Source organism: Neoarius graeffei, chromosome 11 (assembly GCF_027579695.1).
Source record: "Neoarius graeffei isolate fNeoGra1 chromosome 11, fNeoGra1.pri, whole genome shotgun sequence".
NCBI classification, from domain to species: Eukaryota; Metazoa; Chordata; class Actinopteri; order Siluriformes; family Ariidae; genus Neoarius; species Neoarius graeffei.
The window spans coordinates 71,148,940-71,168,018 of record NC_083579.1 but is presented as its reverse complement, the minus strand read 5'-3'; the positions used below and the strand labels follow the sequence as shown (position 1 = coordinate 71,168,018).

Below are 19,079 nucleotides of genomic sequence, written 5' to 3'. Positions count from 1 at the left end.
AATATAATATAATATAATATAATATACAGTGGTGTGAAAAAGTATTTGCCCCCTTCCTGATTTCTTTTTTTTTTGCATGTTTGTCTCACTTAAATGTTTCAGATCATCAAAAATTGTAAATATTAGACAAAGATAACACAAGTAAACACAAAATGCAGTTTTTAAATGAAGGTTTTTATTATTAAGGGGAAAAAAATCCAAACCTACATGACCCTGTGTGAAAAAGTGATTTCCCCCCGCCGTTAAAACATAAATTAACTGTGGTTTATCACATCTTTGGAAAGCTGAGTTCAATTTCTCTAGCCACACCCAGGCCTGATTACTGCCACACCTGTTCTCAATCAAAAATTATAGATGAAAGTCTTCCAGATTTACCCGGAAATCCGGATATTTGCCAAAACTCTTGAAAATCTCCGGTTTTCCGAATGGAGAAATTTATTTTTCGGATTTCTCACGTTCCTAGACATGGTGTAATACTTCGCATCGTCCTTGCCTGGGCGCAGTCCTTAAATAGCCCAAACATAGTTCATTGATTAAAGACAGGTGTTCTTTGTTAACGGCACGCGTGCCGGAGCTCGTTAGGCGCGCAGGACTGACACCGTTCTGCGCAAGCGCAACACGATCGCACTAGAAAGCATGGTCAAGCTGCCAGTGTAGCTGCAGTCTTTTTAGTTGCGAATTACGAGTATTTCCTCTTGTGTTAATAATTCGCCAGGTCAAAACAAGCAAAACTTTCCTCCTTCTTTCGACGTGAAGAGAGGTCAGCAATTTATTAAATATTTTTTTCCATCAAAGTTGCATTTTGTGGTTTTGAAGCTAAGTTTTAGTGCCGTTTCTAGAACACAACATCAAGAAAACATGGAAGAAACCGCAATAATGGAAGAGCCGGTTTCTAAACTACCTAAAACTAGCAATGGTAATTTTTGTTACATAATGTACTCAGGCTGTCAGTCAATGTGTGACACACACACCCTGAAAAATCCTAGCTACGGCCCTGATTTACATGAGAAATTTGGTATTCATTGGTGTGTTTAAATTTACAGACAATACGAACTAATGTAAACAATTGGCTTCAACTCGCATAAATATGAATTGGAAATGTTTAGTTCACTTTAGCTTCTGCAAACGCACAACTCGACTAAAAGATTGATAAACGAGGCTCAATGTCCCCAACATTGAAACCTGAAAGCTTTAGAAACTCTAACAGACCTTTACTTTTTAACAGTACTGTTTTGGGATTTTGCTGACTTTACCTTCAACTGTCTGATTTTTTTCAAAGTACTGAACTGTGTAGCCAGAAAAATCACCGCGTTTTCTAAACGCAGTCCTGAAAACTACTCATTAACTAGGGGAATTAAATTTGATATTTTTGACATGTTAATCATTAATGTACATGAAAGAAAAAGGCTTAAAAGTTATCACTTGTTTTAGCGAACATAAGTACCGTACTAGAATGCAGGGTTTTGTGTGGTATGTTATTAAAATTTTTTCGGGGGCGTCGTGGCTCAGGTGGATAAGGTGCCATACCATAAATTCCGGGGACCTGGGTTCAATTCCGGCCTGAGGTCATTTCCCGATCCCTCCCCGTCTCTCTCTCTCCCGCTCATTTCCTGTCTCTACACTGTCCTATCCAATAATAAAGGTGAAAAAAGCCCAAAAAAAATCTAAAAAAAAAATTTTTTTCGGGGGACGTTCCCCCCTCCATCTTAGTTTGACTTTCGAAAGTTCAGGATTTTTTTCTTTGCTCCTCTTTCATCTCTAAAGAAATCACTTAAATAGGACCTGCCTGACAAAGGCTACGTTCACACTGCAGGCTGAAGTGACTCAAATCCGATCTTTTCGCCCATATGTGACCTGTATCCGATCTTTTATTGACAATATGAACGACACAGATCCGATTTTTTCAAATCCGACCCAGGCCGTTTGGATATGTGGTCCTAATTCCGATTCCTATCCGCTCTTTTCATATGCGACTTCAGTCTGAACCGCCAGGTCGCATTCATCCGACTTACACGTCATCAACAAGCCACAAACGTCACTATTCTGCGCTGAAGTAGGCGGCGGGTCTCTCAAAAAAAGTTACAACAACATGGCGCATAATCACGGGCGCAGATAGAGGGTGGGAGTCGTCCCACCCAGATTTAAATTCACCTCGCTTGGTCCCCCCCCCCCCCCCCCCCCCCCCCCACTTATAGGGAGGAAAAAACGTCTATGCTGTCTTTCTTTGCATAAGGCAAACCTCACGGAAAAATCAAAAGACTAATTACCATTCGGTTTATTGAGGTGCACAGCAGTGTATACATAGTTGCAACAATTCACATAAAACAAAAAGACTGATATTCGGTTGGTTGAGCTGCGCAGACTGCACAGGTTGCGAGCTCGAGCTTGGTTGCTATGGTAACCCACAACAAGTTTGACAGGCATATCGGGGTTGGGGTTGGTTTGCTGGCAGCTTTGTCCCCCCCAGTTTTTTGTCCCCCCCAGTTCAAAAAACGTATCCGCGCCCCTGCGCATGACATCAATGCGAGGGACGCTTCGGGCTGTGAAGGTTCTGAATCTTCTCAATGGAAGGACGCAGAGGTTAGGGAGCTGATTTCCATTTGGGGGGATGCAGCTATTCAAGCTAGATTGGATGGGTCATACCACAACCGGGCGGTTTTACTTCCGTAAACACTGGCCATGCTCACTGCGTGTGACGTCGTCGTATCCTGCAATGCGCATGCGGAACACTTTTAGGTCGCTTTTCGTTCATACTGAGGATCACATACAAGTCGCATATATTTGTTAATGTGAACGACCTCACAAAAAAATCGGATTTCACAAAAAAATCGGAATTGAGCATTAAGCCTTGCAGTGTGAACGCAGCGAAAGTAAAGTCGACTAAAATGTCCTCAAAAGCTAGACATCATGCCGTGATCCAAAGAAATTCAGGAACAAATGAGAAACAAAGTAATTGAGATCCATCAGTCTGGAAAAAGTTATAAAGCCATTTCTAAAGCTTTGGGACTCCAGCGAACCACAGTGTGAGCCATTTTCCACAAATGGTGACAACATGGAACAGTGGTGAACTTTCCCAGGAGTGGCCGGCCGACCAAAATTACCCCAAGAGCGCAGCGACGACTCATCCAAGAAGTCGCAAAAGACCCCACAACAACATCCAAAGAACTGCAGGCCTCACTTGCCTCAGTTAAGGTCAGTGTTCATGACTCCACCATAAGAAAGAGACGGGGCAAAAATGGCCTGCATGGTAGAGTTCCAAGATGAAAACCACTGCTGAACAAAAAGAACATACCGTAAAGGCTCGTCTCAGTTTTGCCAGAGAACATCTAGATGATCCCCAGGACTTTTGGGAAAATACTCTGTGGACTGACGAGACAAAAGTTAAACTTTTTGGAAGGTGTATGTCCCATTACATCTGGCGTAAAAGTAACACAGCATTTCAGAAAAGGAACATCATACCGACAGTAAAATATGGTGGTGGTAGTGTGATGGTCTGGGGCTGTTTTGCTGCTTCAGGACCTGGAAGACTTGCTGTGGTACCGTAAATGGAACCATGAATTCTGCTGTCTACCAAAAAATCCTGAAGGAGAATGTCCGGCCATCTGTTCGTGACCTCAAGCTGAAGCGCACTTGGGTTCTGCAGCAGGACAATGATCCAAAACACACCAGCAAGTCCAGCTCTGACTTTGGAGTGGCCTCGTCAAAGTCCTGACCTGAATCCAATTGAGATGCTGTGGCATGACCTTAAAAAGGCGGTTCATGCTCGAAAACCCTCCAGTGTGGCTGAATTACAACAATTCTGCAAAGATGAGTGGGCCAAAATTCCTCCACAGCGCTGTAAAAGACTCATTGCCAGTTATCGCAAACGCTTGATTGCAGTTATTGCTGCTAAGGGTGGCCCAACCAGTTATTAGGTTTAAGGGGCAATCACTTTTTCACACAGGATCATGTAGGTTTGGATTTTTTTCTTCCCCCTTAATAATCAAAAACCTTCATTTAAAAACTGCATTTTGTGCTTACTTGTGTTATCTTTGTCTAATATTTAATTTTTTTGATGATCTGAAACATTTAAAGGAACAGTCCACCGTACTTCCATAATGAAATATGCTCTTATCTGAATTGAGACGAGCTGCTCCGTACCTGTCCGAGCTTTGCGCGACCTCCCAGTCAGTCAGACGCTCTGTCACTCCTGTTAGCAATGTAGCTAGGCTCAGCATGGCCAATGGTATTTTTTGGGGCTGTAGTTAGATGCGACCAAACTCTTCCGCGTTTTTCCTGTTTACATAGGTTTATATGACCAGTGACATGAAACAAGTTCAGTTACACAAATTGAAACGTAGCGATTTTCTATGCTATGGAAAGTCCGCACTATAATGACAGGCGTACTAACACCTTCTGCGCGCTTCGGCAGCACATTGATACGGAGCTCAGATATCAATGCGCTGCCAAAGCGCGCAGAAGGTGTTAGTACGCCTGTCGTTATAGTGCGGACTTTCCATAGCATAGAAAATCGCTACGTTTCAATTTGTGTAACTGAACTTGTTTCATATCACTGGTCATATAAACCTATGTAAACAGGAAAAACGCGGAAGAGTTTGGTCGCATCTAACTACAGCCCCAAAAAATACCATTGGCCATGCTGAGCCTAGCTACATTGCTAACAGGAGTGACAGAGCGTCTGACTGCGTCTGACTGACTGGGAGGTCGCGCAAAGCTCGGAGAGGTACGGAGCAGCTCGTCTCAATTCAGATAAGAGCATATTTCATTATGGAAGTACGGTGGACTGTTCCTTTAAGTGTGACAAACATGCAAAAAAAAAAAAGAAATCAGGAAGGGGGCAAACACTTTTTCACACCACTGTAATGCAATATTACTATAATATACTATAATATAATAATGCCTCTGTAGTATCACACGACTGTCTAGTTCATCATACTGTGTTAATTAGCAGACTTGTTTTTACGGGGTTTTCGTGAGTGCTTTGGAGTTAATTGCACAGATAATTGTGGAGCCAGGCTGTAAGCTTTGATTGATTGTTTTTCATTTAGCTATTCCTTTTTTTTTTTAACTTCAGGAATGAAATTCAGAACAGCAAGCCCCTCCCGCTTTGCATGTATGGCTAACAATTAGGGGGCGAAATTGTGCTTATTTGTCAAATTCAAGTTCAAATCAGTTTCCTTTTTTGACGTGTGGCGCATGAGGCAGAAGAGATAGTGCGTGCATGTGGCAGGGCATGCCTCGAGAGGCAGCATGAGACAGGACAGAGCCTCATCCATCATTATCCTGCGCTGAAACGAGACCACACAGTCACTTTTTAGTGTGAGCAAACATATGCATGCATTTATTTATTTTTTGTCTCTGTTGTTTTTGGCTTACACTGTCAGAAGTGTGTGTGTGTGTGTGTGTGAATAAATGTTTGATTCTATATATATATGGCTGAATTCCTGAGTGAGATTCTGACGCGTTGTTGTGTTTGTGTGTGTGCAGTCTCAGACAGCCGTGTGTTAACGTGCGCAGCGGTGTGGAGGATGCCCCCGGAATGGGAATCAGGCAGCCACGATTCCCCCGACGATTCAGCTCACAGCCCACAGGCCCTGCAGCTCCTCTGTCACCTTGACAACACGGCCCACGGCAATGTGGCCTGGTAAAACACACGCTATCGATTTCAAACCTCCAGCAGCCTTCCTGTTTCTCTCCTCACACTCGTTCACACTGCTCATGCCGCTATTGGGAGTAATCTGCTCAAAATCTCTCTCTCTCGCTCCTTCACTCTGTCTCCTCTCGTTTTTAAAAAATGTTTTAAATTCTCATTTCTGCTTCCACGGAAATGCGTTTGTTCTTCACTTACTCCCACCTTTCCATTCTTCCTCATACATGTCAACCTATACCAGACCTGGGCGTTTTACGGCCCGCGGGCCGCATCCGGCCCTTTGGTTCATTCTGACCGGCCCGCGTAAGGTTAATTAGAAATTACAAAATAAACGTATTTTCTAATTTTACCTCATGCATGGACTGAATGTGCATTGCTTTTATTTTGAAGTTGTGTTCAACAAAAACGCAATGCGCGCGACATGAACATGACATGAAATCCCACGAAACCTAATCCCGCGATAACTACTTCCGTAATTTGTCCAGACCAACCACAAACTTGTACGTCATCCTTCAAACGGTCCAGCCAATCACATAGTGTGACGTCACCAGCAGGCGCCGGAGCCCGAGCCGATCTGTAGATCTGATTCCTACACCGAATCGACTGATGATCATCTGTCAGCTGTGCTTCGCATCTCCACCTCAGACATTCAACCTGACTCTGATGCACTCGTTAAAGACCGACAGACTAGATTTCTCTCACTGAACAAATAAAAAACACCAAATGAGGTGATTAGACTACAAATGTGGGCATCATTATTATAATATGATGTATCTTGCTTGATATTTGGAGTAGAAAGACAATATTGTGATGTCTTTATTGTGTTTTGGGGTGAATGTGACTGAAAAAAAAAGGTACAAATGTTCACATTTTGTTAATCATTGTTTTGGGAAATTTGATTGAATAAATGACGTTTTTTGTAAGGCAACCTCGTTTTTTCCCCAAACTCTTACCAGTCTTAGCAGCTTGTAAAAACAATGTTATTTATTGCTTTATATAAAGAAATACAATTAATATTATGCAGAATTTAGTTCAGCCTTTTGGTCCGGCCCTCCACAAAATTTTCTGTTTCTCATGTGGCCCCATGGAAAAAATAATTGCCCACCCCTGACCTATACGGAATGTCCGTATTTTATACGGATTTGATTCAATAAACGTAGTATACGGGCGTACAAATAAAGTTATACGGATTCTTTAAAAAAACTTCAATATTTATTTAGAGCTATAATCAATTCCCACAATGATAAAAGAACGCATAACATTTACAAACGTACTGTACACCACAGACAGCCAGTAAAGAGTCTTATGAAATCGCGCGTTATCTTGTGGTAGCGAGACTTCGTTCCACTTTTGATCATGCGCACACCGCATTGCGAGAATCCTGACAACCATGAGGTCATAGACATATAAACATAGACGCCGCCTTCTGCGTAGAATCATATGTCATCCTCGCCGCCATATTGGATGTGGCAAAGTGGAGATTCTTCAACTGTCTCTGGTATAGCGTCTAGACAGTAGCCGAGAATAAAGATACCTCATTCATGTGCTGCGTTTAACTGTACCAACAGGTTTACCGTCCAAACGAGATCACATGGGATTACCTTTCACAGGTGAGACTGGAAAAATACTTTTCATTGTATTTGGTCATTATAACGTAATTTTACGAACAGATTTTCCTGACTTTGTGGCTAATATGAAGTCTCGCGCATAATTGCCGCTCGGTGAAACCTGTCTCCAAACAACAAAGTATTTCCTTCGTAACTATGCTGATAACACTTTGTGTTTTTGTCAAACATTGGAGCTTTGTATTCATTCTGAAGGTTTATTGTTATTAATATTGAATAAAAAGTAACTTGGCTATATCCTTGTTAATTATCATTCAAATTTTAGGTAAATTATTTTAATTTGCATCTTATATGGATTTTATAAGGGAAATACGGATTTTGGAGGTTGGTTATACAGGTTTGATTTACCAAAGGTTGACATGTATGCTTCCTTACCTGTCACTTTTTTTTTTTTTATGAGTTTTTCTTATACACAAAAAGAATTAAAAAAAAAATATATATATATATATATATATATATATATATATATATATATATATATATATATATATATATATATATATAATTTTTTTTTTTGAATGGGCTTTTGCTGTTATTTCAGTAGCCTGACCTACATCCTCTCCTTGGCTTAAGTCTGTGTGCCTTTGTTTTAGCACCCTACACTATATCCTATGCCATAATTCACAAAAGAAGAATAAAAGCTTAAGTCGTGGATTTTTTTCACCATTTTTTTTTTAAAGAATGGTCGTCTCCTGCCATCTCCCACTGGAGAGTTCGATTTGCTGGAGCTTGCACATAATAGAATTTTCATTATCCCTCGTAATAAAAGAAGCCGTGTATTTCAAAGCCTGTAGTTTCAGCTGAAAAACAATGAACTCAAATCTCCTCGGCTTTGCCGTCCTGCCAGTGGAAGAGCTCGTGTCGGGTATTTAGGAGCGTTTAGGAGGAGGTCTGATTGAATGGGCTCTGGTTGAAAGTTATAAACCTTGCCTTCACTTAAGAGTACTTTATTGTACGCTCGATTCCGAGCACACGCAAACTCGATCCTGCGCTTGTGCTAATTACAGTGCTGCTTGAAAGTTTGTGAACCCTTTAGAATTTTCTATATTTCTGCATAAATATGACCTAAAACATCATCAGATTTTCACACAAGTCCTAAAAGTAGATAAAGAGAACCCAGTTAAACAAATGAGGCAAAAATATTATACTTGGTCAATTATTTATTGAAGAAAATGATCCAGTATTACATATCTGTGAGTGGCAAAAGTATGTGAAGCTTTGCTTTCAGTATCTGGTGTGACCCCCTTGTGCAGCAATAACTGCAACTAAACGTTTGCGGTAACTGTTGATCAGTCCTGCACACCGGCTTGGAGGAATTTTAGCCCATTCCTCCGTACAGAACAGCTTCAACTCTGGGATGTTGGTGGGTTTCCTCACATGAACTGCTCGCTTCAGGTCCTTCCACAACATTTCGATTGGATTAAGGTCAGGACTTTGACTTGGCCATTCCAAAACATTAACTTTATTCTTCTTTAACCATTCTTTGGTAGAACGACTTGTGTGCTTAGGGTCGTTGTCTTGCTGCATGACTCACCTTCTCTTGAGATTCAGTTCATGGACAGATGTCCTGATATTTTCCTTTAGAATTCACTGGTATAATTCACAATTCATTGTTCCATCAATGATGGCAAGCCGTCCTGGCCCAGATGCAGCAAAACAGGCCCAAACCATGATACTACCACCACCATGTTTCACAGATGGAATAAGGTTCTTATGCTGGAATGCAGTGTTTTCCTTTCTCCAAACATAACGCTTCTCGTTTAAACCAAAAAGTTCTATTTTGGTCTCATCCGTCCACAAAACATCTTTCCAATAGCCTTTTGGCTTGTCCACATGTACTTTAGCAAACTGCAGATGAGCAGCAATGTTCTTTTTGGAGAGCAGTGGCTTTCTCCTTGCAACCCTGCCATGCACACCATTGTTGTTCAGTGTTCTCCTGATGGTGGACTCATTAACATTAGCCAATGTGAGAGAGGCCTTCAGTTGCTTAAGGCCAATTTATGCTGACAACCCAGTCCTCGCAGATAGCGTCGCAGATAGCGTCGCAGACAGTGTCTGCGTAGCCCCCCCACCTTCACAGACGCTCTGCGCGCACCTCCCAAAAATTGTGACCACCGCAGAAGCCTCGCAGACAGCGCCGCAGACAAGAGGGCTCTGATTGGTCCACTCTACATCCGCTGTACACGCACTTCCGCTTCCCTACTTTCCCGGTTTGGTTTGTTTTCACGACCGGCATTTTTAAAAACACGAGCGAAGATGGAGCAGCACGAAGAGCGGTTGACTGAGGAAGTACGTACATCTATACGACTCCAGTTCTAGTCATTATAAAAAAAAAAAGTTGTAGTCATTATAAGTAACCGGAGGATAAACACTCCACTAACCACACCCACCAACTACTCCTAGTGACTTCGCGCCCCCTTGCGTTGTGCCGGTGAATAACATCGCACACGCCTATTACTCCCGCTCAACAATAAATTACAACTGTCTGCGAAAAGCTATCTGCGAAAGCCTTGTCGCAAGAGCATGCAGAGGCCTTTAGAAGTTACCCTGGGGTCCTTTGTGACCTCGCCAACTATTACACGCCTTGCTCTTGGAGTGATCTTTGTTGGTTGACCACTCCTGGGGAGGGTAACAATGGTCTTGAATTTCCTCCATTTGTACACAATCTGTCTGACTGTGGATTGGTGGAGTCCAAACTCTTTAGAGATGGTTTTGTAACCTTTTCCAGCCTGATGAGCATCAACAACGCTTTTTCTGAGGTCCTCAGAAATCTCCTTTGTTCGTGCCATGATACACTTCCACAAACATGTGTTGTGAAGCTCAGACTTTGATAGATCCATGTTCTTTAAATAAAACAGGGTGCCCACTCACACCTGATTGTCATCCCACTGATTGAAAACACCTGACTCTAATTTCACCTTCAAATTAACTGCTAATCCTAGAGGTTCACATACTTTTGCCACTCACAGATATGTAATATTGGATCATTTTCCTCAATAAATAAATGACCAAGTATAATATTTTTGTCTCGTTTGTTTAACTGGGTTCTCTTTATCTACTTTTAGGACTTGTGTGAAAATCTGATGTTGTTTTAGGTCATATTTATGCAGAAATATAGAAAATTCTAAAGGGTTCACAAACTTTCAAGCACCACTGTATATTGTAAATTTGACACGGAGAGAAGGTAAGGTGTCGGCCTCTGTCCAACCATCTTTAAACATTACACTCCGGCCACTTTATTAGGAACACGCATACACCCACCTGCTCTTTGATGCGTTTCTGTAATCAGCCGATGCCTTGACAGCAGCACGATGCGTCGAATCAGATTTGCAGATAGAAATCAAGAGCGTCAGTTAATTAACGTTCACAATGTTCAAACATCAGAATGGGAAAAATGGTGATCTCAAAGTGTGAGTTTCTTTCACTGTGGCATGGGGGTTGGTTTGAGTATTTCAGAAACTGCTCCTGATCTCCTGGGCTTTTCACACACAACAGTGTGTAGAGTTTACACAGACAGAACAAAAAAAAAACACCGAGTGAGTGAGCAACAGTTCTGCGGGTGGAAACAAACGCCTTGTTGATAAGAGAGGTCAGAGGAAAATGGACAGATTGGTTTTAGCTGCCAGGAAGGATATAGCAACTCATAGCAACTCTTTACAACCGTGCTGAGCAGAAAAGCATCTCAGCATGCAACAGGAGAAGAACACACTGCAGCCAAAACCAGGAATCTTACAATCAAGAACAAGTTCCTATTAAAGTGGCTGCCGGTGAGTGTCGACCGTATTTTCATCGTCTGAAGACAAAAACTAACATATGCTTTGAATCTTTTCCAACTGATGCTTTCCAACTGAGCGTGCTTTCTCCTACTCGAGATGTCCATGATTGGTTCGTGTCTCTCTGATTGAGATTTGATCGACAGTAGCCCGTATCATCCCTTCTACAAAGATAGCACGGCCAATTTTGCTCTCTAGAATGCTGGCTGTGGCATCATGGAGATTCAGACTCAACAACAGGGCAAGTTATTTAGCAGTTATTCCACGAAATCGAGTCATACATGAGCTGATAGTGGCTATACACTACCGTTCAAAAGTTTGGGGTCACCCAGACAATTTTGTGTTTTCCATGAAAAGTCACACTTTTATTTACCACCATAAGTTGTAAAATGAATAGAAAATATAGTCAAGACATTTTTCTGGTCATTTTGAGCATTTAATCGACCCCACAAATGTGATGCTCCAGAAACTCAATCTGCTCAAAGGAAGGTCAGTTTTATAGCTTCTCTAAAGAGCTCAACTGTTTTCAGCTGTGCTAACATGATTGTACAAGGGTTTTCTAATCATCCATTAGCCTTCTGAGGCAATGAGCAAACACATTGTACCATTAGAACACTGGAGTGAGAGTTGCTGGAAATGGGCCTCTATACACCTATGCAGATATTGCACCAAAAACCAGACATTTGCAGCTAGAATAGTCATTTACCACATTAGCAATGTATAGAGTGGATTTCTGATTAGTTTAAAGTGATCTTCATTGAAAAGAACAGTGCTTTTCTTTCAAAAATAAGGACATTTCAAAGTGACCCCAAACTTTTGAACGGTAGTGTAAGCCATGTACGAAGAGATTGAGTGGAATAACTGTTTTATTCTATCCACCTTCTCTGGATTTTGAGAAACAGAGCATTTTTGTGATTTTTTTTTTTTTTGCAAATTCGATAAATAAAATCTTCATACAAAACGTCCGACAAAATCATTTCCGCATAGAATGTAAACAAACCGGCGAAATGACAGGAGCACTTTGTGAAAAATGTGATCTTCATCATAATAATAATTCTTGAGAAATTAAAAAAAAAGGTACGTTCTTACCATGAAATTATTTTATTCCATATTTTGTTGCTTTTTTTTTTTTTTTGGTTTGTGGGGTGAGGGGTTTGTTTTCGAGTAGTTTTTATTTCATCCTTTGCTGCTTCAGCAACATGCTCTGCCATTTTTTTTCTCTACTCATGGTATATGAGCTGATATTCTAGTAGTAGAGTAGCCAATCAGAGCGCGCAATTGCTCATATCCAGTGAATATGGATAGAATAATTACTGTTGCGCCACTTGGAAACCCTACTGCCTGATTTTTTTGTTTTTATGTTTATTGATTCCGCTAAAAAAATATAAATAATTTTTTTCATGTACTCTGACCCTTTGCCGGGCCCACATCCAGGCTCTGATCTGCCAATTGATGAAGGGGATGAGCCAAAAACCCGTGTATGTTCCATCCATTTTTACAGGGTCGCCATTTTTAATGAACAAAGAAAGCAAGTGAAATTGGAAGAGAACATCATTCGATAATTTTTGGATAAAATACTAAAGGCTAAAAGGAATCGTCTGTATTGGAAATCTCGCCTTTTAATAGCATTAATTTGCACAGTTTTTATACTATGGATAGCATAGCATCACATTATTCATCATAATACAGTGAGACTTATTTTATTTTAAATGCTTACGAAACAAAATAAGCAGGGTAAAGGCTGATTTTATACTTCCTGCTTGCATACATGTACCAAGACGGCCACTACGCGTATCCTGCTGTCGTTTAGTGCGTTGCTTGTGCACGTCCACGGAAATTGCACACGATGCATGTGCGTGGTGCAAAACTCATGTACAACCCCGATTCCAAAAAAGTTGGGACAAAGTACAAATTGTAAATAAAAACGGAATGCAATAATTTATAAATCTTAAAAACTGATATTGTATTCACAATAGAACATAGACAACATATCAAATGTCGAAAGTGAGACATTTTGAAATTTCATGCCAAATATTGGCTCATTTGAAATTTCATGACAGCAACACATCTCAAAAAAGTTGGGACAGGGGCAATAAGAGGCTGGAAAAGTTAAAGGTACAAAAAAGGAACAGCTGGAGGACCAAATTGCAACTCATTAGGTCAACTGGCAATAGGTCATTAACATGACTGGGTATAAAAAGAGCATCTTGGAGTGGCAGCGGCTCTCAGAAGTAAAGATGGGAAGAGGATCACCAATCCCCCTAATTCTGCGCCGACAAATAGTGGAGCAATATCAGAAAGGAGTTCGACGGTGTAAAATTGCAGAGAGTTTGAACATATCATCATCTACAGTGCATAATATCATCAAAAGATTCAGAGAATCTGGAAGAATCTCTGTGCGTAAGGGTCAAGGTGGGAAAACCATACTGGGTGCCTGTGATCTTCGGGCCCTTAGACGGCACTGCATCACATACAGGCATGCTTCTGTATTGGAAATCACAAAATGGGCTCAGGAATATTTCCAGAGAACATTATCTGTGAACACAATTCACCGTGCCACCCGCTGTTGCCAGCTAAAACTCTATAGTTCATCTAAACATGGTCCAGAAGCGCAGACGTCTTCTCTGGGCCAAGGCTCATTTCAAATGGACTGTGGCGAAGTGGAAAACTGTTCTGTGGTCAGACGAATCAAAATTTGAAGTTCTTTATGGAAATCAGGGACGCCGTGTCATTCGGACTAAAGAGGAGAAGGACGACCCAAGTTGTTATGAGCGCTCAGTTCAGAAGCCTGCATCTCTGATGGTATGGGGTTGCATTAGTGCATGTGGCATGGGCAGCTTACACATCTGGAAAGACACCATCAATGCTGAAAGGTATATCCAGGTTCTAGAGCAACATATGCTCCCATCCAGACGACGTCTCTTTCAGGGAAGACCTTGCATTTTCCAACATGACAATGCCAAACCACATACTGCATCAATTACAGCATCATGGCTGCGTAGAAGAAGGGTCCGGGTACTGAACTGGCCAGCCTGCAGTCCAGATCTTTCACCCATAGAAAACATTTGGCGCATCATAAAACGGAAGATACGACAAAAAAAGACCCAAGACAGTTGAGCAACTAGAATCCTACATTAGACAAGAATGGGTTAACATTCCTATCCCTAAACTTGAGCAACTTGTCTCCTCAGTCCCCAGACGTTTACAGACTGTTGTAAAGAGAAAAGGGGATGTCTCACAGTGGTAAACATGGCCTTGTCCCAACTTTTTTGAGATGTGTTGTTGTCATGAAATTTAAAATCACCTAATTTTTCTCTTTAAATGATACATTTTCTCAGTTTAAACATTTGATATGTCATCTATGTTCTATTCTGAATAAAATATGGAATTTTGAAACTTCCACATCATTGCATTCCGTTTTTATTTACAATTTGTACTTTGTCCCAACTTTTTTGGAATCGGGGTTGTAATAGCAGAGGCAGTGCAGCACCATGTGACGCTGTGTCCATAACTAAACAAGCAAACTAACTAACATGGTGTCTCAAATTGCATATTTATCTCATATTCTTGACTGTTTTTAGTTCTCCTTTTACACTTAGTGCTTGAATTTTAAAAACCTCTTGAATCGAGCAAATGGTCTGTTTTTTGAGTACCAGACTTCTAAATTCATGAATATTTTTTTTTTAATGTACGGTGTAGCGTTTTTGGTTTGAGACACAGATCATGACAATCACGCAGACAGAAGAAAAAAAAAAATTTTGAAGCTCATCAGTCTGTTTAACATTGCTGTGCATGAAATAGCTAAACATTACAGTTCAGTAGGCCAATTACTGCGGGCCCGTAATATAACTAGGAAAAATTATAAAATCGATAGCAGCAAGTGAAAGGCAGTGTAAGGCTACGCAAAGTATTGCACTTGAGACAAATAGTCTTAAAGGTAGACTGCCTTTCAGATTTTTCAAGTGTAGGTCGTAAAAAGAATTTTCCCTGACACCTAATTATTTTTGTTTAGTGGACCGAAAGCTACTGAATTTGAATCACAGACGTCCGATTTTATTAGTTTCTTTTTAAATAGAACAATTAATGAATTTAAGGCCACATGGCTCTAAATTCTCCACTATTTTTTCCTGCTTCACCATGACGCAATTCAAGATACTATGTCATGCATCACATGGTGGGCTTTCCCCGTTCGCGCAAGGCATTGTGGGATACAAATTTGAAACAGGAGAGAAAAATGGAGGACGTGAGCGTGCGAATGAAACATGAAAGACCAGCTACACTTAACGGAACGCGAGAAGAAGAAAAGACGTTATGGTATACACGAAGGAAAGGAAACGCAGGACCAAACTAATAAATATCGGCGCTCAGCGAGCACCTCGGTGTGATCAGCTGTCCGTTTAGCGACAGAATGATGGAACTGTCAGTGCACGCTCAAAGGTAAACCTGTAGATGGCAGTAATGCAACACTCACTGTGGATGCCAGTTGCCGTAAAACCCAAAAGAAGAAGAAAAAGATGATGAAGGTAAACCTGCACATGCGAGCGATTTCATGCACGTTATTTGCTTTAATCCACTCAAATTAAATAACTTCCCAGCCACAGAATGGCCTGATATTTTTGAGATATTACAGAAATAAACATACATCACAATGACCAGGTTTCAGCGGGAACTAAATTTCACCGATTTTATGAAATCGAAAGGACGTCTAGCTTTAAAAGTTCTAGGGTTTTCAGGGTCGTAAGTAGCTTGCAATGATCTAAAATAGTATTGTAACATAACGGCTTTGAACAAGCTCAAATTAACCTTGGTAAGGTTCAGTTAATCAGAGAGTGTTTTCCAGATTCTAATGATTCTTACAGTAAATGAACATTGGTAGGTAGAGGACTTACACTTAGGTGTTACATGAGTTACTGGTAGACCTGGTTTGTCTCGCAGGACAATAAATGTGAGGAATAAAAGAATGTTACCAGGCCATTAACTACTTTCAAGGACAAAACCATATCTAAAAGCTTGTGCCAGTAGCAAATTGGTAATAAATTAAGTAACTGTAACCTAGCGCAGGAGTTCTCAACCTTTTCTACTTCGCGGCCCACCTATTTATACGTGTAACGAGTCGGGGCCCATTGAAAAAGATCCCCAGTTATTTTGGCTGCTCTATTCTATTAGAATCTAATAATCTCTTGTAAAGGGTATTAATGGGATGCGACATCACTCCCTGTTCCAAAAGGGAGCCCAGGAATTAAATAAATGCAATGAAAACAAACTGTTTTTAATTGTATGTATTGTATTTAAAACTGTACGGATGTACCAGAAGCCAAACCATGCATGCAGGGTATAGACCCCTTCGCAGTAAACGTCATTCATACGTAAGAGGAAATTGCGCGCGCAGCCTGGACCCAAAAAAGACTCAGAAATGCCTAGTTGTTGTGTTGTCGGGTGTCAGAATCGTAGCAGTGATGGGGTTAAAATGTACAGAATTCCAGCAGGATCTCACCCATTCCAAAAAAATCGCCGACGTCTATGGCTACAAGCCATCAAACGTGTAGACTGGGATGAAAGCACTATCCAAAATGCGCGGGTTTGCAGCGCCCACTTCATCACAGGTAAGATCAGGCTATTTATTAAATCTTTCTTTTTTTATTCTTTCTAGTCTTCGTTTATTGATGTAGCAAAATACTTTGGTAACGTTTGTCTGATTAGCTGGGTCATAGTTACACAATGTAATGAATATTGTTAGCATGTTAACTTAGCTTTGCATGCAATTGTGTTTGTAGGAGAGGTCTCGCTTGACTCAAGCAGTCCAGATTTTGTGCTATCATTATTTGTGTATGCCGAAAATCACAATTTTAAAGCAAGGATGGAAAGGTAAAATTGTGTGCCCTCACTCTAAATGCCAACTTACGCTGACTGCTCTAACCTAGCTCCCGCCCCGTTCAGTTTCATTTCTGCTCTCTGCCTCTCGCTTTTTACGCAGCTCTGATTTCTCTTAGCTGCACTCTTTACACCATCATTCCTTTCATGCCATTACCTCCTGCAAATTGCTGTTTAGTGTTGGTATTTGCTGTTGTAGCTAAAGCCACATTGCCATCACATCACTGGCATAATTTGATTAAAACAAAATGAATATGAATGTCGCATTGTTAATCAAGTTGTACATGCCCGCACATAACATAATCATATGCGTCTAAAGACTTGTAGGCACGAAGTTTTTCGTGGGTGTACACTGAAGTCTTGTCAATAAGGTATGAGTATATATCTGGCCATTGTATACCAGGGAACTTACTAACATCGTCTGTCCACTCTTTAATTAAATGCGGATCCGGTAGGCGATGTCCACTTGTTAGAGTTAACTTATTTATGTAGCATTCTCGATCTTGTAACGACAGTTGTTTTGCATAATCTGACAGCTCATAATGCCGGTCTATGGGCAGCGCCATTGTTTCTGGGTCCAGGCTGCGCGCGCATCCTGGCAACGGTCAGTTTGTTTACAGACATGCGAAGGGGTCTATTCTCGGTCAAAAGGGATTAATGATCCAAAAGTGGAGTCTGGTTGATTAACACAAGAACTTATTGCCATGTTTGTGTCCAGCAAACAAGCAAGTTATTAAAACCAGGAAGTACACTCAGAAGAAGTGGATATAGAAACCACTCAATGGGATTAGAGCCTTACACGCTAACAAAGAAGGATTTTTCCTATGAAAAAAATTTACCACCTAAATTTGACATTAGTAAATAAATTTTGATCATCTTGTAGCCGTAACTAAATACAAAGACAGTAGTTAGGCATACTATTAAATATACAGATTTAGGCACTGCCTAAAAGCAGAGCTCCCATCTGTTTCTGGGTTGTAGAATTTTCTTATAGCCAGCCTCTTTGGTTTTATTTCTTTACCGTGATAGTTACTATACCGTTTCCTTATGTTGTACGAAACATACACAGAAAGAGGATAGCTCTGGCTTGATGAGTAGAGTCAGGGCAGTGATTTTATTTACAAATTCGTTTTCGCCATTGCTGAGACAAGAATACAAAAAAAAAAACATATTGGAAAAATAATATCATCTTAAAACCAAAATATAATACAATGAATACGCTGCTCGGTACGAAAACCCAGTGGGATTAAAAACTCCCGGGAACGGACTCCTCGTTCGAATGCAGTGCATGTAGCTCCGAGGATTAGAGCTTTAACTTAAAAGACGATAGAGGTTTTGTTAAAAAAAAAAAATGCAATTGAGGAAATATTTAAAACACTCAGCATCGGCATTATCAGCATACTATGAAGAAATTGTGTTATGAAACTAAAAAGACCATTCAAAAGTTTTCTAGAATTACAGTTTGTTCGTAAAAGATCACCTTTTTTTTTTTTTTTAGACGTGTGCACGTTTTGCACAAAGGTCTCAGGTCCTTATTACACGGGTATCAAAATGAATAACGCACGTAATATTGTATGTTGAGACAGAATTAACTCCTCAGAAAACAACTCGATGGGTTACTCACTACACAGCTGTCGGGTTTCCTGTGGTGGCAGGCGCGCACGCACAGGATTGAAACCATCAGAAAACAACTCGATGGGTTTCTTTATGTATCTACACTCTATGCCTATGGGGCTCCGCTCTCGCGGGCCTTCAGCGCACGCAGGAGCTCCGCTATTAACTTAATGCGAAGATAATTAACAGATAATCAACAGATTTAAGGGTTGTTGTGTTTTGTTTTTTTTTAAAAGACTGTGTTTATTTTTATTCTTTTATATTATTTGTATTTGTACATGCACGACAGCGAATCATGCGCGAAGCATTGCAGGATTTCACCGGCGAGATCTATGTGGGAGGCAGGCGTATCACCAACTTGCGCTATGCGGATGACGTGGCTCTGGTGGCGAACTCTATGCGCGAACTGGAACAACTACTGGGACGTGTAAAGGAAGCCAGTAAAAAAGCTGGTCTGTTCTTGAACGTGAAGAAGACGAAATTGATGGTGGTCGGCAAGGATGCGAGCACTGACGACGATGACAGTTTTGTACCGGAGACGCTGGT

General features: G+C 40.8%; 1 protein-coding gene across 2 annotated transcripts in view; it reads left to right on the top strand.

Moving 5' to 3' along the window:
- eipr1 (EARP complex and GARP complex interacting protein 1) overlaps window positions 1-19,079 on the top strand; it is a 139,253-nt gene that overhangs the window by 48,415 nt on the left and 71,759 nt on the right. For both annotated transcript variants that reach the window (XM_060934687.1, XM_060934688.1), the window contains one exon: window positions 5,488-5,644. In XM_060934687.1, coding sequence (XP_060790670.1) covers window positions 5,488-5,644 — 157 coding nt within the window. The remainder of the gene's footprint in view (window positions 1-5,487; window positions 5,645-19,079) is intronic.